Source organism: Dipteris shenzhenensis, chromosome 5 (assembly GCF_047967505.1).
Source record: "Dipteris shenzhenensis isolate YYH24624 ecotype China chromosome 5, Dip_SZ_1.0, whole genome shotgun sequence".
Lineage (NCBI taxonomy): Eukaryota > Viridiplantae > Streptophyta > Polypodiopsida > Gleicheniales > Dipteridaceae > Dipteris > Dipteris shenzhenensis.
In genome coordinates this window covers 35,967,770-35,990,344 of record NC_141600.1, presented here as the reverse complement: position 1 = coordinate 35,990,344, position 22,575 = coordinate 35,967,770, and the positions used below count along the sequence as shown (strand labels likewise).

The following is a 22,575-nucleotide window of genomic DNA, read 5'->3' as shown; positions in this document are numbered from 1 at the left end:
TATTCATGCTTTGAAAGCATGGAGGCATTACCTATATGGTTCCTAGTTTTACATGGATGTGGACCACAATACTTTGAAGTATTTTTATAAACAGCCTCTAGGTGGGCAGAGCTCATGCGAAAATTTATTTAATATGAAGATTTGAAACCGAAGAGGGAAGGAAAATAAGGTTAATGGGCAGAGCTCATGCGAAATTTTATTTAATATGAAGATTCGAAACTGAAGAGGGAAGGAAAATAAGGTTGTTGATGCGTTGTCATGTATCGTGCATATAATATGAGTTTCACGTACTAGAGAGTCCTCTAATGACCAAGATAAGGGAGACTTAGAAAGACGATGAATTTGTCCTGAGCCTTTGAAGGCTAGTGTGACTAAACCCGGAGTAATAGATGAGATGGCATCTATAAAAGCCCAAACTTATGCAAGATATACCATGGATGATGGTATGCTAAAACATAATGGTAAGGTAGTTGTACCTAGTGAAAATGATCTCAGGCAAAGGGTCATTTGACAATGCCATGATAGCCCATGTGCGGGAGATCCAAGTGTCTAGAAGACAACATTTCTTTTGGCCAAATATAAAAATGCATATTCATGAATCTATGACATGGTGTTTCTCATGTCAAGTGAGTAAGGTAGAGCGGATGAAGGCACCTGGCCATTCGCAACCCTTGGGCATACCATCAGGCAGAAAGGAGAGCATTTCCATGGACTTTGATGTTGATCTACCTATGACACAAGGTGGATATAATTTTATCCTTATGGTGGTTGACCTTCTTACCAATATGGCTCACTTCATTCCAGCTCGGAAGTCTACTAGTGTCCTACAAGTGGTGGATTTGTTTATTAATCATATATTTCATCTGCATGGATTACCGAGATCCATACAATGTTGGAAAGGTCACCTCCCCATCTGTAAGCCCCCATATGAGGAGAGCATATGGGAGGGGGGGGACCTGGGTCCTGAGGGATGGCCACATGTGCAGCAAGATGGCTGCCATGGGGGCAGAGATCAAAGAGAAAAAGGAAAGTACCTGGACGCATCAAAGTGGTGCAACACATGGTGTCAAGACCATGGCAGATGGCGATAGATACATGGCATAGATCTGTCCTGGAAGAGACAGATCTGGAGCAGCACAAGATGGCAGGGTATCCCGGGTACCAGCACCTACATGGCGAGCTATCTAGCGAGGCGTGTGGGTAGGCACATGGCCTGCAACATACCCTAAAGATGGCGCAGGAATATGGCGGGACAGACCCATATGAGGAGAGCATGGGGGGTGCGTGGGTGGTGGACGGACCAATGGCCACATGTGCAGCAAGATGGCTGCCATGGGGGCAGAGATCAAAGAGAAAAAGGAAAGTACATGGACGCATCAAAGTGGTGCAACACATGGCGTCAAGACCATGGCAGATGGCGATAGATACATGGCATAGATCTGGCCTGGAAGAGATAGATCTGGAGCAGCACAAGATGGCCGGGTAGGCACATGGCCTGCAACATACCCTAAAGATGGCACAGGAATATGGCGGGACAGATCAGCAAACAGGTCGGCCAACAGCAGAGCTGGTTGGGGCTGGTTGAGCCAGCCAACCAGGCCTTGGTTAGGCTGGTCAAGAGGGCTGGGTCCCTGCCTGGAACAAAGGCTGCAAAGGGCCTAGTAAAGACCCTTATATAGGGCCCTGGTTGGGCTGGTTGGGGGCAGCCAACCAGGTCGGTTTTCATCCAGACTGAGTCGGCCAAAATAGGGCTGACCAGTAGACTATTTTGACCAGGCCTTGGGCCTATAAAAGGAGACGCCCTGGGCCTCATAATTCATCCAACCATCCAGCAAGAGCAGGAGCAGACAGGAGCAGCCAGAAGCCACTCCCTTGGGCCTCACACTGGGGGTGAAGGAGAGTGAAAGGTGTGTTAGAATTATTATTATAATTCAGCAGTGACCAATGTAATGTAATAAGTAGGTTAGGGGCACTTTTCCCTCATTTAGAGGCTTTTCCCCCTAACCACAGTTAGTTCACTAACTACGGTTAGTGAAGGATAAGGTTTTGTCACTTAGACAAAACCCATCCCACTTCTTGTAACAGTCACTTCTTCTATTGCAAGCACTACTCTCTTGGTTCCTGCTCTCTCACTCTCTCGTTTCTAACATTTGGTATCAGAGCGAGATCCTGCTCCTAGCTTCCTAGCCCGCAAGCTCCCTGCTCCCTGCTCATTAATTCCGTACAGCAGCCCACGCTTCAGTTCTTGAGGTGCCGTACACCCTGCGCCGTACGCATGCTCCCTACTCAGTGATTCCGTACATCTGCCGTACAGTCAACCATACTGTTTGCCGATGTACCGTACTGTTTGCCACCGTACGTTTTATAAATCTCCTATCCTACTCGTCCGTACAGCAGGCACGTCACCCGCACAACAAAGAGCTTTGTCCATACAACAGACGCTACCTGCTCCGTACAGCAGGTGTCCGTACATCGTACGGTCAACCAAGAACTAGTACATGTCGTACGGTACTCTTGCACCAGTCGGTACCTACTTTGTTGTACGTTCCGTACTAGGTTGTACGACCTCACACGTGCGCTCCGTACTTGGCCGTACCAAGCAAGACATCGTACAAGATACCGTATAGCCATTGTACAACTGTACGCCCAGATCTCCAGCTCGGTGCAGTTGTCCCATTCAACCTTCATGTGCATTGATGTCCTCTTGTAGGTGATTCTTTGCTGGTACCTTTTTCAGGGAGCGATTGTTTGGGTAAGAAGATTTTTAGGCCGGCATTGTTTGCAGATAGCCATTGTTTGGCTTAGATCTTGCAAAGAATTTGGGGCATTTTGTATTTGTGGGCAGACATTGCAGTTGGGTTGCAGGTTGTCCAAGAAATTGGGGTTTTTGCAATTACATTGCAATTTTGTAGTGAAATTTGGGGCTTTTGGAGACAGAGTGCAATTTGTGCAACATTTGGGGCTTTCAGACCATTTGCCCTCTTTTGTATGCAAGCTCCCACAAGAAATTGGGGCTTTTGCATTTAAGTTGCAATTTTGCAGGTAAAACGGCAGTTTGGAAGTTTGCAGACAGCTTTGGACTCAATACAAGTCAAATTGCAGACTTTTGCCACCTTTTGCAGATTCTATTTGCAGATTTTTGGGCATTGAGCAGAGCATTGTGGTGCATTTTGAGCCTTTGACAGGCTGTGACAGTATTTGTCACTGTGGGCATATTTTTCTTTGCAGATTTTACTTGTGCATCTTACATCCCAGGAAGGGATTTTACTTGTTCAGTTTGCTGTATTTCTGAGTTTATCTGGCAAAAATGGCACAGAACAACTCAAATGAGGTGTTCGGGGTTCTCACACAGGAGGTCAAGTTGGATGGCACCAACTACTCCTTGTGGAGTTTCATGGTTCGAAATACAGAAATCTTTGGGATTATGTCAATGGAGATGAAGAAAGACCAGATACAACGCCTATACCTGTCACTCCTACAGCTGGAGGCAGGGGTAGAGATACAAATACAGCACAGGTAATTGGAGCAGCCGCTCCAGGAGCTCCCACAGCAAAGCAGAAAAGATGGGACTCTAGAGATGCACACTTTCAGTAATTTCTCTTTCTGTCACAAGGTTCATTATACCTCATATTCAGTCATGCAAGACATCTATGGCAGCTTGGGTAATACTGGAGAGTATGTTTGCAGCAAGAAACGATGCCAGAGTTTCCTTTCTGAAGCGAGAACTTTCCCATACACATATGGAGGAGGGAGATTCCATGAATTCTCACCTCACAAAGCTTCAGGATCTCAGGGAACCATTGCTGAACATTGATGAAGTCATTCTGGATTCATAGATGATCTCCACCACTCTGAACTCTCTTCCTGAGTCCTATCGCGGTTTCCACACCTCACTGAATTTGTCATTGAGAAGGGGCAGCAATCCTCTCTCCTTTCACGAGTTGGTAGGACTTCTATTGCAGGAGAAACAAACACGCAAAATAATGGCAACCCGGGCTGGCGAGCATGCTGTGCTCTCTAAGTTCAAGCCCAAGGGTAAAGGGCAGCATAAGCCTCATGCCCATCAGCCCACACATCAGCATAAAGCTGATTCTAGACAGCCTTCTTATAAGGCACAGGGTGATACAAACAAGCAGAAAAAGAAGGGCATCTGTCATTACTGCAAAAAGCCAGGTCATTATATTGGAGAGTGCAAGAAGCGCATAGCCAAAGAAAAGAAAAGGGATTCCGGTATGGCTATATCAGATGCATCAGGTCCACATTGCCATGATGGAGGAGATGTTGCAGCCAACTTGGTTGAAGAGCACTATGCCTTTTTGACTTGCACTTCAGATTTTTTAGTGGGTAGTTCAGATACTACAGCCACTAATGATGATGACCCATATGCTTTTTTGACTTGCAGCTACGATCCTTCAAAGGATGAATGCTCTTTCAGTGTTGATGAGACACTACATACTTGGTATTTTGATAGTGGTGCTTCAAAGCGCATCACTTCCAAGAAAAATCTGTTTGTAACTTTGCATTCTTTACCCACCAAGAAGAAGGTCACTTGTGCAAATAATTCTTCTCATTCAGTATGTGGAGTAGGAGATATTATTCTCACATCCACTGATGGCACAGATTTCAGAATTTCAGATGTACTCTATGTGCCAGGTATAAAGAAGAATTTGCTTTCAGTGTCCTCACTCAATAGAGGAGGATTTCAGGTTGTTTTTTATGATGACAAGTGTGCACTCACAGACAAAGAAAATGAATATGCTTTGAGGTTGTTTGGCACTTTGTATCGGGGTCTTTTTCAGCTTGATTTATATGAAAAGAGATCCCATCTTGCATTATCAGTTAGCACTCCCACTGCTACAATGCACAATGCGGAGTTGTGGCATGCCAGGTATGGACACATGAGTTATGGCAGCTTAATGACACTTCAGAGGCATGATATGGTTGATGCATTACCTCCTTTGGAGTCGCCTCCTCCTCATGCATGTGAAGGTTGCATTCTTGGCGAAATGCATAAGCTTCCCTTCAAGAAGGATGGTGCAGTGAAAGCTACAAGAAAATTGCAGCTTATTCACAGTGATGTCTGCGGTCCCATGAGGACACCTGCTTTTGGGGGTTATCTCTATTTTCCCAGGGGGGGTGACTTGCAGATGCATGCTTACAGTGACTCAGATTGGGCTGGAGACTATGATACTAGGCAGTCCACCAGTGGGAATTGTTTCTTTCTAGGACATGCTTGCATTTCTTGGTTGAGCAAGAAACAGTCTACAGTGGCTACCTCCTCATGTGAAGCTGAGTACAGGGCAGCTTTCACATCTACAGTTGAATGTGTTTGGCTGCATTGTTTATTTGCTGATCTTCATCTTTCATTGGAGGGTCCTTCTCTGATTCTCACTGATAGTCAGAGTGCTATAGCAGTGGCAAAGAATCCTGTGTTTCATGCTCGCAGGAAGCACATTGAGGTTCACTATCACTATGTCAGAGAGAAGTTGCATGCAAGAGAGATCAATATGATCTATGTGTCAACACATGACAATGTTGCAGACATCTTCACCAAAGCACTTCCACGTGAAAAGTTTGAGGCATTTCGTAGTGCCCTGAACTTATCTCCTTTTGGTGATTGATCATTTCCTTGTACATGACATTGGCACTGCAGAGGGGTGTTAGAATTATTATTATAATTCAGCAGTGACCAATGTAATGTAATAAGTAGGTTAGGGACACTTTTCCCTCATTTAGAGGTTTTTCCCCCTAACCACAGTTAGTTCACTAACTACGGTTAGTGAAGGATAAGGTTTTGTCACTTAGACAAAACCCATCCCACTTCTTGTAACAGTCACTTCTTCTATTGCAAGCACTACGTTCAGCTCTCTTGCTTCCTGCTCTCTCACTCTCTCGTTTCTAACAAGGTGTGCTGCAGACTGAGTTCCCTAGAGGCTGGACCTTGGCTGTCTTCTAGGGCAGCAAGGTGTTGTGATTTGGACGGAAAGTCTACTTACGCTCGAGGTGGAGGACGTGGGCTCGAGTCTAGAGATAGCCAACAGATAAGAGGAGTACCTTGTCGTAAGATCAAAGGACCACACCATTGGTGGGACTCAAGATGTATTGTGTCCATAGCTTTTGGATGGAAATATATTATTTTGGTGGTTTCTCTATCTGGCTGGTTCATTGTCTATTGATGAGTCTGCACATCTATTCTATGCACATAAGTTTTAAGAAGTTTGTGATTCCACACCCTACCCCACACACTGTGAGCTCCTGGGCAATTCTATCAGTCTTCCGCTGTGCGTACCCTCGGGTAATTTCTAACAACTATCAGGCAGAAATACTAGATTTAATCATCACTTTAGGACCGCAGTGTTTGATGGACTAGGGACTAAGTTGGAAATGAGTGGTTGGGGATTACTCGAAGACCAATGGTCAGCCGAAGAGAATCAATGTCACATGCACCCCTGCACTTGGGTGCAATGTGACACATTGGCTACATCGACAAGTGTGTAATAGTTCCCTAATAGAAGATTTTGTCGTATGCTGTGAGCCCTTGACAGTCAGACACAAGCTACGTAAGTCAGTCTCTAAGCCTTAGGTCAAGTCAGACAATCAAGTCTTGTTCACTAGTACCCACTGGAGAGCAGTAGGATGGTGTTTCCATCTTGGGGGTTTAGTTAGGTCTATGTCATAGCCTAGGTTAGGAGCCCCAGAGGCTGACCAAGAAGACCTAGGGCAAGCAGGAAAGGCAGCCTGCCAAGGCTGCCCAAAAAGTCCCCTGGCAAATGAGCTAGGGGGGGCTTTTATAGGCTGGAACCAAGCCAACCAAGCTGTAAAACAGCTGACTCAGTCAGCTGTTTACAGCAGGCTGGTTGGTCCAGCCAGCCCTATAAAAGGGGCCCTTGGCAGCCCTCTTTCCTCACTCAGTTGCCCTCCAGCCTTCAGTACTCCTTCAGCCTACCTTCAGCCCTTAGAGCAGCCTCTGTGCCTTCCCTCTTCTGGCCCTGATCAGCCTCTGAGTCAGCTGTTTACAGCAGGCTGGTTGGTCCAGCCAACCCTATAAAAGGGGCCCTTGGCAGCCCTCTTTCCTCACTCAGTTGCCCTCCAGCCTTCAGTACTCCTTCAGCCTACCTTCAGCCCTTAGAGCAGCCTCTGTGCCTTCCCTCTTCTGGCCCTGATCAGCCTCAGCCCCTTGGCCATCAGTTCAGCAATCTGTGGGAGAAGTACACGCAGCCCATCAGCAGGGTGTTGGACCAGCAAACGGAGCAAGGTTTGGGTACTGTTTCAGCAGCTCTTTCAGTTATCTTTTACATTTTGCACAGCTCATTTCTCAGCTCTATATTTCAGTCATCTCTCAGCTCTCTTTTAGGATCTATCACTCCTAGCTTTCACTCTCTCACTCACGCAGTAACCCTGCATTCCAGTGGACAGCACAAGCCTCTTCCTTACCTTGCAGAAGTGCCCTACATTGTCAGTGTGGACAGCATAAAAGTCTCAATATTGGGCAGCATTGCCTCTCAGGTCTTTGAGTCTACTATACGTGTGCACAGTGTACTCTTCAAAAGTGTGTTTCTGTGCTCTCTCCAAGAGTGTTATTTGTATTTCTCAGTTCTCCAAGTATAAAGCAAATTCCCCCCTGATTGGACGAGGGGGCCCTCAGTGGGTACAGGGACCCAATCGGTTGTCGACTCCATTCTCTCTCTACCCTTATCTCCTTTCTCTCTCTATGGTGCATAACGCTAATTCCCCGCTAAAGGTTTATAGAAGGTCTTGCTGTGATTACATGACCAGATTACCGTTGCATGTTACAATCAACCAGACTTCAGAGGATATGTTGAGTGCATATGTATCATTAAGGCAACATACGTTGAAAAAGTGGCATTTTGTAGTTGGCCTACAATGATAGAAAACATTCCTCTATACGAATGAGTCCAGTTGAACTACAGTTATAGACCAGCAAATCCAAACTACAGTACGGTAAGAGCTAATATCCACCAAGTTATGGATAGGGATAATCGCCCCGATATTGTGAGCCTTAATTCTAAAACGAATAGGCAAGATAGTCTACCTATAGATTGTGTTTTGATTCAGGAGATGGAAGATAATGCAAGGCGTAAACCAACAAGAATTTGTATCGAGAAGCAATGCAAGTGCGCAATGGGAAGATACCCACTGTGTTGGTTGCATGGCATGGTTTACCTTTATCCAAAGCATGGCATGGCATGGTTTACTTCTATTGAAAGAGGCTTGGAAATCCTTGTACTACATGTTGAGAGCATTCCCAGATTTTCTCATTGACGACAACAATGCTTGAAGAGGGAAGGAATGTTACACTCAAGTTGGGATAGCATGACCTTGTAAGGGTCATTCGGCATTATCCTTTAGGGGGGCAACATTTGTTTATGTTGTGCTTTATGTATATGGTTAGAAGGTTTTAATGCCAAGGTCAAAGGTGTGGGTCAATGGCACAAACTTGATAGATCTAATCACCTAGGCTTTAATATTATGACATGTGGCATCTAGATCCATCTAGGGATTTGGGGCTTTGCAGCTAAAACCAGAAGCGAAAGTCGAAACATGAGTTTCACTGCAAGGAGCAGCTAGGAGAATATTCATCATGCTATAGCCAATTACGTTTTGACAGAAATTCACCACGAGGCAAATAGCGCCCCAACCAATATCATGTGGCATAGCGGCACATCCTAGGGTTGTCATGTATCACTTCAGCAATGCACCTTCTAGTGACTCATGGAGCATCTAATGTTGTAATCCAATGGTAGTTACCCTATGCCATCAGTGGGTCAACACCATAAAGAACCATAATACTTGTTCCATTTATTTCTTTCTTTCTTAAAGTATAAGACTTTATGTGGTTAAAAACAAGGTATCAGTTACATTCAATGATGGAGCCAAGTACTTGATCCAAGCAAATCTCCTTTGCCAAAGCCTATAGCCGTTCAACAATGTATTCTCAAGACTCAAGTGGTAAGACTCTATCTATCTTGCTCATTGAGGATCAACATGTATTGGAATAGCATTGGAAACATGGTGAATGTCACACACACACAAAGCTCTCTAACTGTTATGGCTAAGATTGACTCTTTGATACCTCTAACGAGGCCAAGACCAAGCTAAAGCAGCAAGCCGACTCAGCTATCAAAGAGGACAAAGAAAGAGAAGTTAATGCATTGAAAATCAAGATAGAGGGACTTCCTAAGGATTGGCATCAATCAACTTTTATTGAAAGCTTTGAACAAATAAAGAGAGCAACATCAAGCATAGAGTAGCTAGAAGAGACTTGAATTAAAATCCATTTAGATGGTACACAATAGTATTCACTCTTGCAACAAGAGGTAAAGTTCATATTCTCAGACAATCCGAGTTCATATTCTTAGACAAATTGAAAGGTACGAAAGCATAGATACCAAAGGAGATTTAGATCCCAACTTTGGCAAAAGGCCACTGAGTTAACAAAGGTGAGGTCAGCTAGAAAGGAGGGTAATTGGGCCATCTATCATGAAAGCAAGCCTCTCATGAAGGATTTCAAATTGAAAGCTAAAGACTCTAGTCTATAACTGATGTTTGTAAGTAGATGGGATTGGGGGGCGGATGCACGCTTTAGGGACTCGCTCTTAATTCTCTTAATTGAATCTGGGGTTTTCTAGTCTCATAGACCTTTTGGTCTCTCGTAGACTTTAATAGGTCTCTCTCTCTCTCTCTCTCTCTCTCTCTCTCTCTCTCAACAACAAGATAGGATGGAACAAGGCAGACCCACACAAACAATGCATGTTCTTGGAAAATCAGGAAGGGGAAGGGAAAAATCTTCCTTGCAGCCTGTTACTTTGCACCTCCACAATCCCTAATCTACAAGAAAAATGACATATATCTATTGTAGACCCATGCATTTGAGCAAGGACATAGAGGAATATTCCAAGAAAGGTGCAGTCATGCTAGCACAAGATTTCAATGCACGAACTTGCTCCAATCAAGCACTAACAATAGTGGGAAGCTAGAAACCACTATATCTATGGACTGAACGACAGGATTAAAATGGAAGTTCGGGCTAAATATGTGACTACATTAGATGAATCTATTGCAGTAGCCCTGAACCATGAGGATGCCAGAGGCAGACCTCGTGGGTTTGTGCAGGTAGGGACTCAGCATGAGTACCCGAGAAAAGGGGGATTTCAGAGGAAATGAACTTCAAAGGCAAGTGTCTCGCAGCCAAGTGGCCAAACCAAGCAGGTGACGCCGGTTGAGGGACAAGCAAAGACAAGTACCACCATTGGGGTGAAAAGAAAAGTAACTCCAATGGCAGCCCGGGCTTGGTCAAAGTCCTCGTTGAACCCTGAGCAAAAAGAAAAAGCTAGAAAAGAAGGATTGTGCTTCGGCTGCCTTCAGCAACATCAGTGGAAAGATTGTCCATAAAAGATTTCTCATAGAGGAATTGGGGCTTAAAGTGCAATCACCCTGCCCCATCCTAATGGCTGAGATGGGTATGATACCTCTTGAAGGGGAGGCATTATGCAAATTCATGGCTTATCTCAACAAAGTTGAGAAGATGCATGCCAACAGGATACCTCACAAGACATAGGAAGCTACAAAAAACACTACATGGCACCAAGATGGGATGAAATTGATGGAATTATGGGGTATAACAGCTGCTGATACACCATAGGATGTTAGAAAATGGAATTCCCACCAGAGGATATCCCGCAATGGAAGACTAATAAATGAGCAGAATTACACGCAGAAGTGTTTCATTATGGAATCAAACTTAACTTGTGTGTACTTCACAACCATAGATGTATGTGCAAGCCAGTAAATAGACAATGCATCCAAGACAAATATAGAAGCAACACTGATAAATTTCCGTCTGTCTGAAACCAGACACAATATAAAAAGAGATGTGGACTACCACCAAAACATGGTCCTCCGATCTTACCAAAAGTCCTCCTACTATCTGCGTAGCCCCTCTAGATCTCTGAGCATGTGTGCTCCTCTGAGCTTATGTAGTCTCTATCCAGTGATCCTTCCACCTTGATGCCGCGTAGGTGGGCAGCCTCTCTTGAGCTAAGTCTGTAGCTTCTTGTATAGGTCTCCTTCACCTCCTAGAAATAGGCCCAAGGATAGTCCTTTTGCTGCTCATCCCTGCTCTCTCCAAGTGATTTGCCAAATGGAGGCCCAAAGGCCCCCTTATATAGGGGCTGAGCCCCCCTTGAATAAACCAACCAGCCAGCCTCATTATCACTGATGATGATGTCCGTCCCGCTCCTATTGCCCCAAGCAGTCCTCCTCAAGAAGAAGGAGGTCGTGGTGCAACAGGCTCAACCACAAGCACATGTAGGTCTTTCTCTAGAGCAGGGAAGATGGGATATATTGCATAGGCTGTCTTTAATTTCACTTTCAGTGAAGTGGTCAATTATACGTCACATTCTGTCATGCCGGACTTCGAAGCATGCTTGGAAGACTTTTAGAAGCAATGTATAAGGTTCTAATGAGGCAAGAGTCTCATTCTTTAGAAGAGAGCTTCATGTGGTATATATGAATGAAGTAGATTCAATGGCAGACCATGCCTCGAAGATTCACGACTTGCACGAGAAACTTCTGAACATTGATGAAGTCATACAAGATTCGCAGCTTCTCTCTACTACACTGAACTCCCTATCACAGTGATATTACACTGATGAAGTCATACCAAATTCACAGCTTGTCATACATTGAATCCCCTATAGTCATGTTGCAATAGGGTTGGTCACCTCCCCATCTGTAGGCCCCCAAATGTGGAGAGCATGGGGTGTGGGGGGGTGTGGAGGGGGTGTACCTAGGGTTCGAGGGACTGCCACATGGGCAGCATAATCTTTCTTGCCTTGGGACTAGGTCTTGCCCACCTTCCTTTCTCCACCTCCAAATCATGTGAGCTGGTTCTCACTCTGCATATGAGATGCCTTTTAAACATTGGTAGGTGTTCCCCAATGCATTTTTGCATCCCATAGCTGTCCATTGGATTAATTTCATATTTGTAAAGCTGCATTCCCCCCCCCCCCCCCCGGATCTTGCCATAAATTTTGTTGCATCTTCTATGTCACTAACTCCTGATCTCAAATGCATCCTATGTTGGATCAGGGTTGGTCCCTCCCCACTTGTGAGCCCCCAAATGAGGGGGGAGTGGACCATAGGATAATAGAATGGGTCATGGGGCTGCCACATGGGCAGCACAATGGCTACCATGTCGGTAGCAGAGAAAGGGAGATCCCTAGCAGAGGAGAGCCTCCATGGATGATAGATCTGGGAGACATTTCCAAAGGCTGTCCACAGATGGAAAGGGCAGATCTGGGCAGGGTTTCCAGCAAAAGATGACTGTGTGGACAGGCCACTGATGTTAGCTTGTGTAGGGATTGTACGGAGTTCTGCAGGCCATACGGACCGGACATGAAAACGTGAACATAATCCTTGGTTGTAACTATGGAAGCTGGCTGTAAAATCATGTTGTAGCTGTAGCTATAGAAGGCAGGTGTAAAAATTTGCACTTACCTAATTAGTGAAAGGCATGCTATTTTATATATTTTCTTCAACCTCAGGTGATAACCTAAAAAGATTTTCCTCTCCTAGTATGGTCTCCACATGAAAGTTGATGGTTCATACTAGGTGTGCATACATGAGTCCCAAAGTCCCTTGGCAACCAAAAGGTTTCTAACCATGAAGCTCCAAAGAGAATAGTTGGTGCCAAAAACATCACCTAGATTCTCAGCCATCTTAAACAAATGCACAAAAACTGTCCACAAATTACCCTTGCTGGAAAGTGCATTGCATGCTTAAAATCTCTCCCCAAAGTAGCCAATGCTTCACTCAAAAATACACTTCATCCCACTGAAAACTGTGTGTACCTGAAAAGAAGAAAACCCCAGTGGGCCAAGGGCCAACGAATGCGAGCAATGGAGAAGAAACAATACTCCAAATGTAGGCTAAAAGGTAACTGAGTGTGTATAAGGATTACAACTCAAGAGTGGGTAGCAAGCACCTCCGAAGACAGTCCAAAAAAAGACTGAAAATTTGCTCAATTCAACACAAATATATCTCCCACAATAAACACTACACAGCCTGAGCATAAAATAGAGATTGTACACCTCTATTTAAGGCTGGAACAGCAAAGTACTGTACTTGTCCAAAATTCCTTGCAATTCGACCAAGCACCTTTGTTGAGGTTGAAAGGAGCACACAAGGTGGGTGACACCTCCAAATGAAGAAACAGGTCTGCAGCAGTAATTAAATGCCCCAAAAATGGTCATACCAATTCTGAACAGCAGGTGCAGCTAGAAGGCAACTGCTGCAGGTACAAAAGTGTCAAAACAGCTTCAAACAAGATGTCCAAATCCCACAACAAGAAAAAAATAGATGCGCCTACACTGAGTATGAGTCAACCAGCCACTGAAAACCCTCAAAACTAGAATAAATGTGCCGCACAGTCAAGGAGAGATCCTGAAAGTAGACGCCTTGCCCTAGAACACCTGTAAGAGTGGTTGCCCAGCTCTAGACAGAAAATTGACGAGAGAGATTCAGAGAGAGAAGAGGGGCTCCTTAAATGAGAGAGAAGAGTAGGGAGGGAAAGAAAGAGACAGAGTCATGTTTGTCCAAGGCTCTGATGAGTGTTTCTTGGCTTGTCCATTTGATCTTGGAGTTTCTATTGATTAACAGCCAATTGCGAGGAGCATCTACACTATCTGGATGATGATGATTGGCATCCCAATAGTAGCAATGGCGTACCACATCAAATGTGGGTGTGTGGGAAAAGAAAATGGAGATTTTAAGTACTCAAGGAGGTACTTTTCATTGAGTACTTTGGTCTACGCCAAGCAAGCTGTGGCTCCAATTTGTTGCTGATGTCTGGAGTGATTTTCGCTTGGCGGATACTCATTGAAATTCCAGAGAGGTCCCATCCTCCTCTTAACTGCATGTCCGGGTATTGCCTCCAAAAATCACCAATGGGATTACCATGCATCTTTAATTTGTTGCAACTCCCATTTGGGTGTGTGATTTGGATTATCCAATTCTCGAAGGTATTGATGGAATCATTAATGGTGTCTTCCATTGAAAACTCAAGGGAGATTGGAGGAATATGTGGCCTTGGGGGAGAGGAAGAGGTTATAGAGGTCAAAGCAAGGAAAGAACAGATAAGGGATGCGGTTATTCAAAAGAAATAGATTAAACCCTTAGAAGGGATTACAACTAAGCCTGCAGCTATGTTTGAGGATGATTAGAATGAGTTGGATGCATTAGCAAAGTCTAATGTTAGACCTTGCAGAGTCATTTTATTTTACAATAGTAAACGAGTAGACTATGGAAGATTTGTGGAAGAAATTATGTGCCACTTCTGAGAAGAAAACTACCTTTAATAAAGTTCTCATGAAGAGGTTGTTTGAGCTACAGATGAAGGAAGGGGTCTCCATTTCCTCTCACTTGAATGAATTAAATATTATTTCCAGCCAGCTTCAAGCTCAAAAGCTGAATTTCGATGTGAAGACTAAGGCAATATTCCTCTTGTGTTCATTGCCATCCTCATGGGATTAGAATTCTCTTTTTTTTATTCGAGAAAAAAAAAGATGCATATATAGGAATATAATAAATTCGTGAGAGACTCTCATTGCTACTGTTCCCACAATAAAAGTCGAGGTCTTCATGACAGAAGTGTAGCCAAGGCCAAAGAAGGTGCGGGGAGGCATGGAGCAACCTCCTCGGATACCGAATGTGAGCAAAATGGAAGTTTGGAGTGCAAAGGGAGACGGAGAATGCAAGCTCTATTGAGATTGCAGCAACACACAATGAGACAATACACTAGGGTATTCATAGAGACAAACCCTAGGACGGACCCTAACTAGGGACAAACCATGTAGGGTGACTAACTCATCCACATACTTGACTGTGGTTAGGGGAAAAAACCTTATAAAGGGAAAATTTGTCCCTAACCCTTATTACATTGGCCACTACCTTAGACATAATTTTTCTAACAAGACAAACCCTCATTCATCCTCAAACGTGCAGACCCACATTGAGGGGTCAAACGTTTCAATTTGTATGGGAGCTACTTTTTTCCTTAGAAGAAGCCCTTTTTTGATCATTACACTTTGCAGGTTGTTTCTTTTTTTGGGTCACTTAGTCTTTTTAAGTCACCCTTTTTTGCAACTCTCTAGCGAGCCTTATTGGGCACTGAAAGAAGCATATCGAAACTATTGCTTCAGAAGTTCTCCCACATACTTTCTTCACTCACAAAATACTAGTTTTTTCACTTTCTACCTTTGCACCTTCCATCAGATTTGTTTGATCCAATTCTAAACCATCCCAACCCCAATAGCAACCAATATTTTCCCATCCAACAAGTTGAGCAGGCTTTTTGTTGTTTGCTATAGTGGCCTTCACAAATAATCAAGTTTAAGATATGCATAGTAAAGGAAACAACCTTGAACTGTAAGTCTTTTCATAATGATAGGTCCTAAATTCAGCTGCCCTGCAGAGCCTCCTTGGAATCCAATTATAAATAGCCGTCCATCAATACTCAGTGCATCAAGATTCCTCTGGAAATAAAGAGCGCCCATGTTATCTAGGATGACATCTACACCTGCAAGCAATAACTTTTAGTCTTGTCAAATGAGCATATACAAGATAGCATAGACTGCAGACTTAGATCGAGTTTTGATTTTGAGCTGCTTCAATGAATACCTTTTCCTCCAGTCTCTTCCTTTATGCGTGCTACAAAATCCTCGACCTTGTAGTTTATGGCTACATCTGCCCCCAACCTTTTGCATTGTTCAAGCTTTTCCTCATTTCCTAATGTAAAGACCACAATTATTGTACATATAAACCGAGCATGTCAAGGATTTCCAAAGGCACATTTTAATACAAACAATTCTTACCTACTGTACAAAAGACTCGAGCCCCAATATATTTGGCCATTTGAATTGCAAACGTCCCAATCCCACTTGAGCCTCCATGGACCTATAAAAAAGATAATCATCCAAAAAATTTGATAAATAAAATTAGAACAACATCTTTTGCAGTTGCCAAATTCAGATTTAATGAGAGTTCAATACTAACAACCAAACTATTATGCTTGACTAAATGTTTAGCACTTCATTCATATTGTTATGAATCCAAATCCTATGGAAAATGAAATTCATTAAGGCTTTCATTGGTTCCTTTCATGCATATGCATTGACCATGAAATCTCATTTATTCTCAAATGCTGGTCACATAGATAAGTCTGGTGTGAAACAGTATGATTTGTTGGAGATATCATAGCCAAAAGAGTGTGGTGATGTGATGTGTTGGTGTGTAGTACTAGGAGTTCTAGTACTAGTTCATGTGTGTGAATCATGTGTGAGTGCAACGTGTCAATCTGGGAGTTATCCCATATACACTTGGTGCATGTGTGTGTGTGTGCTCAGCCTATATAAGGCTTGTACTTCACTTATCATGTGACACTTGATGAATGAATGAAATCCTTCATTATGTCTTCATTTGAGTATCACTTCTTCACTCCCTAGCCTATCTCTCTCTCTCCCTCACACCATGTTTCTAACATGGTGTCAGAGCAGGTTCACCCTGCCATAGCTGCCACGTCATCCTAGACCTAACCGTACTCCTGTTCTAGCCTTCATTTCTGCAGCCGCCTCAGCCCTGCTCATTTTCTTCTTCTGCCAACTTGCTGCTGCTGCATAGCCGCCCTGTGGCAGCACAGTTCTGGCCACCCTCTCCAACATTTCGAGCTATTTCTAGGTGTTTTCGAGCAGTTCCATCCCTGCCAGTGCTGCGTGGAGGCTATTCTCTGCATTTCAGAGCAGTTTCCAAGGGTTGTGTACGTTTTGGAGGAGACCAGACTTGCACGCGAGGAGATTCGAGCCATTTCAGCGCATCTACAATCCTGTTTTAGGGTTTCCAAGGCCACTGCAGCAGAGGTGTTCATTCACGCACCTTAGTTGCAGCATCTCGGGTGATTTGGAAGTCTCCTCGACCTATTTTGGAGCATCCTATTTGCAAGCTGTTTTAGGTTTGCTGTTGCAAAGCCGCCTCTTTCATACTCATTTTCGGGGCTGCTCCTTGCCTCTCCTTCATCCCGGGGCTGCTCTAGAACATTGCCTTGCATTTTGGAGCATTTCTTTGGCTTCCCTTTTGCATCTCGGGTTTGCTGTCCGCTTTCATCAAGCTCCTTGCCATCATGACTTCATTATCCTCTAGCTCTTTGCTCGTGGAGAAATTCAAATGGGAAGGTTTTCCCACTTGGCAAACATGGATGCAACTGCTTCTTATGCGTGAAAGTGTTTGGGATGTTGTTGAGGATGACAAGGTTGAGTTACTTGATTAACAACACCAAACGATTTGGAAGCAGTAGAATACTAAGACAATTGCCCTCATTGGTCTTTGCTTGGCCGACACTCTTATCCATCATGAGGGCTTCAAGTCAACAGCTAAGGAGATTTGGGATCGCCTCGAGACATTGTTTGGTAATAAAATCAACAACTCTAAAGTCTTTCTAAAGCTCAAGTTTTATGATTTCAAAATGGAAGAGAGCAGTGAGTTGAGTGATCATCTAGCACGGTTTCAATCTCTTGTTCAACAACTTTCAAGTTTGAAGATCCCACCTAACAATGAAGATAAGATGGAAATCCTTATGGCTGAAACCTGAAGGGCCCCCAGAGGAGATACATGCAACTACAACAAAGGTTCACTGCCTCTCTCTTGAGGACGCGGACCCATACGACCAAGGTTAGGCTTTCTAGGCCCCTATGCTATGTGTGTTTGTGTTGGGTCAAATAAAGGTTCTCAGCCTTGAGTTGTCCCTCTAAAATGAATGTATTTGGAGTCAATAAGAGGTACTCTGCCCTTGGTTGTCCCCCAAAAATGAATGTTTTGTCTTTTACTTTGGTTTGATGATATTGACCACTCAATTCAGAGTAAGGGAGGGGTGACGAGTGATGGTTTGCCCTTGCCGGTCGCAAGCTGATTGAACACTATCACACGGGAGGTGTTGGATAGTTGGACTTGCTCTTTGCAATATTACGGTGGAGGGGGGATCGGTCTACTCTTTGCGTGTCTGGTCTCATACTCTTTGCTCTGAAGGGGGAGGGGAGGGAGATATCATAGCCAAAGAGTGTCGTGATGTGATGTGTTGGTGTGTAGTACTAGGAATTCTAGCACTAGTTCATGTGTGTAAGTCGTGTTAGTGCCACGTGTCACTCTGGGAGTTATCCCATATACACTTGGTACATGTGTGTGTGCTCTAACCTATATAAGCCTTGTACTTCACTTATCATGTGACACTTGATGGATAAATGAAAGCCTTCATTATGTCTTCATTTGATTATCACTTCTTCACTCCCTAGCCTATCTCTCTCTCTCCCTCACACCATGTTTCTAACATGATCCACACAACCTCAATGCCAATGTACTAAAGCTGCAAGAATGGAGTTCTAAACCCTGAAATGGATGTGGTTAGAAAAGTTATATAGGAGATTCTCTCTCTCTCTCTCTCTCTCTCTCTCTCTCTCTCTCTCTCTCTCTCTCTCTCTCTCTCTCTCCTGATGATGAGATTGGGGCGACTGGTTGAGCTACTTTGTTGATTGTACTTTGTCTCATAGGCCCGTGAGGCCTCCAAAAGATGTTAATACAACTTTCTATCTTTCTCTCGACTAACATGCCCCCTCCAAGGTCTCCTCCAAGCCACGGGCCCCCCTCCACGAATTGTTCCACGTCATGGATACCTCTCCAGCTTGACCCGAGCTGCAAGAACCTACAAGAAAAGCCAAGAACCCGCAAGAAAGGGCTACTCCTGGATCTATCACAACCCTTGCTTACTCCTAGACTTGCCCCAACAATGCACTACTAGAAGGACGGACGGACAAGATCATTGCTGGTGAAGATCACCCCCTGGCTGCAAAGAAACACACAAATGTGAGAAGACATCCATTTCTACACTTCTACAAATAAACAAGGATAACATAGATCTTCGCACAATGCCTACACAAGGATGTGTAGAAGACATTTGGGGAAAGCAAGGAGAGCAAAATGCTATGGCCGCTTACTCAGCAAGAACAACTCACATCAAATGTCCTTGCCAGTCTCAATAAGATATGCTTAGCCTTGATTGAAAAACTTGACAATTCGGAGGCCACAAACATAGCTCTACTAATAGAGAAAGCACACATAGACAAGACACTGGCTAAAGTGAAGAAACAAGGAGGAAAAATGCAGGGAGAATGGAAAAAAGAGAAGGCCAAGAGAGAATAATAGAGAAGGAAAAAGCAGGATGGGAATCTGATAAAAACCAAATTCCAAGACAAGGCACATGCTTTCGGTGCTGAATTGCAGCAGTAAAAAGACATGAAGGTGACTCCGAAGGGGACCTCAAAGCCATGGAAGAGCTCAAGACAGAAATTGCCAATCTTAGGGAAGACATTGCAGCTATGCAGGCCACAATGCAAGGGGAACACGCTTAACTCAAACAACAAATCAGCAAATGTCATCCTGCTTCAACATGTATCCACTTGCTTGGTAGTATTTCTCTTTGTTTTTCAATAGTATGCTTATTAAGAAATGAAATGTTTTCCTACTATTCAGTTACGGACAATGGGAACTAGGTCTAGCATTTGAGGGTGGACCCCCTTGCTTGGGGTTATGGGCATTAGTGACCCACAAGAGTGATGGCCTCTCTTTGAGAGGGACATCTGGAAACCACACCCCACCTGAGTACCCAAACATGGGACCAATCAAATGCACAAATTGCATACCAACCTAGGAACCATTCAAGAGAATGTTCCCTGAGCTTTGGGTGTGGGCCTGGCAACATGCCAAGTGTAATGGAGATACAAGATAAGACGACAAACAAATGAGCTCAATATGGCTCAATTATGACCTTAGAGTATGTCAATAGATAGTCCAAGCTGTTAGGAACCCGTGGGTGCGATCAGAATTGAATTCTGACAACTTTGAAATTTTAGGGTTTTTGGGAGTGACACGTGGCAGACTGCCACATGGAATCTGAGCTGGCAGGTCAGTCCACCTGTCCCACACATGTGGCAGCATGCATGGCAAGTGGCAGGGCATGCAGGCCAAGTGTTTGGCCCCAAATCTGGTAGATTTGGGGCAGCTTGTGGGCTGTCCTCTTTGGGACTGCAGCCCACCAAAAATCTGGGACAAGTGTCCACCTTCCACTCTAGGCCTGGGGGGGGGGCTGAGCCTATAAAAGAAGGCCTCTCCCCTTCATTCTCTACATGAAAAATTCGTCACTTTTCTTCTCTCTCCTTCTGGTTGATGCAGCAGAACCTCTCCAGCTCCTTGGGTGCAGCCAGCTTCCCCCTAGGCCATTCTCTCACCTCAGCAGCACTCTCTCTCTACAGCAGCACATTCTCTCTCTACAGTTCCAGCCCTTCCTCTCCAAAAATCTGCCCCCTCCCAGCTCTTCTGAAACAACAGCAGCATCCTTTCTCCTTCTCCTAGCCTGGAGCAGCCACAGCCCGTTCTCTCTCCTGCTGCAGTTTTTCTCTCTCTACTGTTCCAGCCCCTTCCCCTTGCAGAAATCTGCCTTTCTCTGCACCTCTGGAACAGCAGAAGCTCCTCTCTTACATCCCTTCCCTTGGGACCAGCATTGGCACTCTCTCTCTACAGCTATCACTCCATAAAAGCTTTCTCTCTCTAGCCTACAGGCTGTTTTTCTAAGCTGTTCTCATTCCAGCCCCATTTCCACACTCTCCTCACCCAAGGTAGCTTCAGAGGCATCAAGGACTTCATCTACAAAAGGGTCAAGTCACGAAGGGAGCCTGTATTGTCAAGTTTATCTCATTTACAGCACTATTTCATGTTGTTTCTACTATCTTTCTAGAAACTAGTGCTTGTCTCTAACGTTGGATGTAAGTGGTGATTGTTGCAGGCTTCTTCCTTGTGGATTGGGCAAGCCATGAGTTGAAACCTGAGCTTGGAGTCCTCCTTTTTGTTGTCTACCTTGTACATATGCTCTTGAGTCTTGTATCTAGGTCCTAGGTTTTCACTGAGTTCATCAGTTTGGAAGGTGCATTGCACCTTGGTCTTGTATCTCCATTTTCAAGAATAAAGTGAGCTTGGATAAGGGGGGGGCCCCGTCTTGGCCCCTCAATCATATTGCATTTTCCAATGATGTGACTTTGTGTTTAAGCTCTATAAGTCTTAATTCCAGCTTAATTGCAAACTCTTAAGTTCAAGTATATGTGTTTGGCAACTCGCAACCATCTCATTCAAACGCCTCTACAAAATCCGTTGTCTGAGTTGATAGAAAGCACCGAGTAGTTTACATTGGTATCAAAGCTTAGGCAGTGGTCTTGTACTCTGTGCTTTCTCTTGTTGAGTCTCTCCTTCATTGAGTCATCTTGTCATCATGGCAGCCAATGGACCTGACCCTCCTAACCTGCATGAGTTGAGTGCTCTCTTGGCAAACATTGCTCAACAGGTTCAAGTGCTGGAAAGCAGCCAAGCAGAAACTCATGACATAGGGCCCCAATCAACTCCAACAAGGAGGGAAGATCATCCTCTTCTTCGCCTCCTCGAGGTAGACGGCGTCATCGGAGTCCATCTCCTTCGAGACGTCCACGGAGACGAAGGTATGCAAAGCATAAGGTACCTCTTGGAGATAAGCTCTTCAAGTTTACCAACTATAAGGGAGAGGACAAGCCCGAGGTCTTGCTAGCCTGGATCCGAGACCTCGAGTATTTCTTTGAGGGGGACGAGTACGAAGACAAGGCAAAGATCCGGTTTGCCGTCCTGCACATGCAAGACCGTGCTTCACTCTGGTGGGCAGCTATGGTCAACACTGAACAGCAAGCCCACACCTGGAAGCGCTTCAAGAAGAACTTGATGAGGCACTTCCTGCCTAAGGAGTTTAAGAGAGATACAATGGTGCAGTGGGACGTCCTCCACCAACGCCAAGAAGAGAAAGTCAGTGAGTATGTTGATCATTTTTGGGATACTTTGTTAAAAGTTCAAGCATTCAGTAGGAAGGATAAAAAAGAGCAGCAAAGGAAGTTCTTTGCTGGCCTACGGTATATCGTTCAGCATGAGGTGGACATTGCCACTCCTACTTCTCTCGAAAACACCATCAACATCGCCTTGAAGGTGGAGAAGAAACAATCTTTCTCCAACAAGCGGAATGGCAGCAACAACAAGCGGAAGTCCCAAGGAACCTCTTCCAAGGAACAAAAGGGTAAGGAGACAGCAAAGGACGCACCAAAAGAGCAAAAGTCAGCCAGCCAGCCTCCTTCGAAGAAAGCAGCCCGCACTTTCAGCTCATTGTCTCCACAACAGAAGCAAAAGTATTACTCCGAAGGGCGGTGTATTCCTATGGTAAGTCATGCACGATCTCCCAATTTGCTTAAGAAAGGAGTATGTTATTTTCTAGTGTTTGTACGCAATAAGCAACCAAGTGAAGAAGAGTCAGATCCTCTCACAAAAGAAAGATTAGATTTCCTTCAGGAATTCTCTAGTTGCTTCTCTCAGGAACTTCCTAGTCACCTCCCTCCTGAGAGACCAGAGGATCACAAAATTGACATAGTTCCAACGTCTTCACCTCCAAAT

General features: G+C 44.5%; 1 protein-coding gene across 2 annotated transcripts in view; it reads right to left on the bottom strand.

Moving 5' to 3' along the window:
- LOC147901957 (oxidoreductase, zinc-binding dehydrogenase family protein) overlaps window positions 1-22,575 on the bottom strand; it is an 85,612-nt gene that overhangs the window by 30,960 nt on the left and 32,077 nt on the right. For both annotated transcript variants that reach the window (XM_087375259.1, XM_087375258.1), the window contains 3 exons: window positions 15,894-15,975; window positions 15,700-15,807; window positions 15,440-15,598 (listed from right to left, as the gene is read on the bottom strand). In XM_087375259.1, the coding sequence (XP_087231385.1) occupies window positions 15,440-15,598; window positions 15,700-15,807; window positions 15,894-15,975 (349 nt within the window). The remainder of the gene's footprint in view (window positions 1-15,439; window positions 15,599-15,699; window positions 15,808-15,893; window positions 15,976-22,575) is intronic.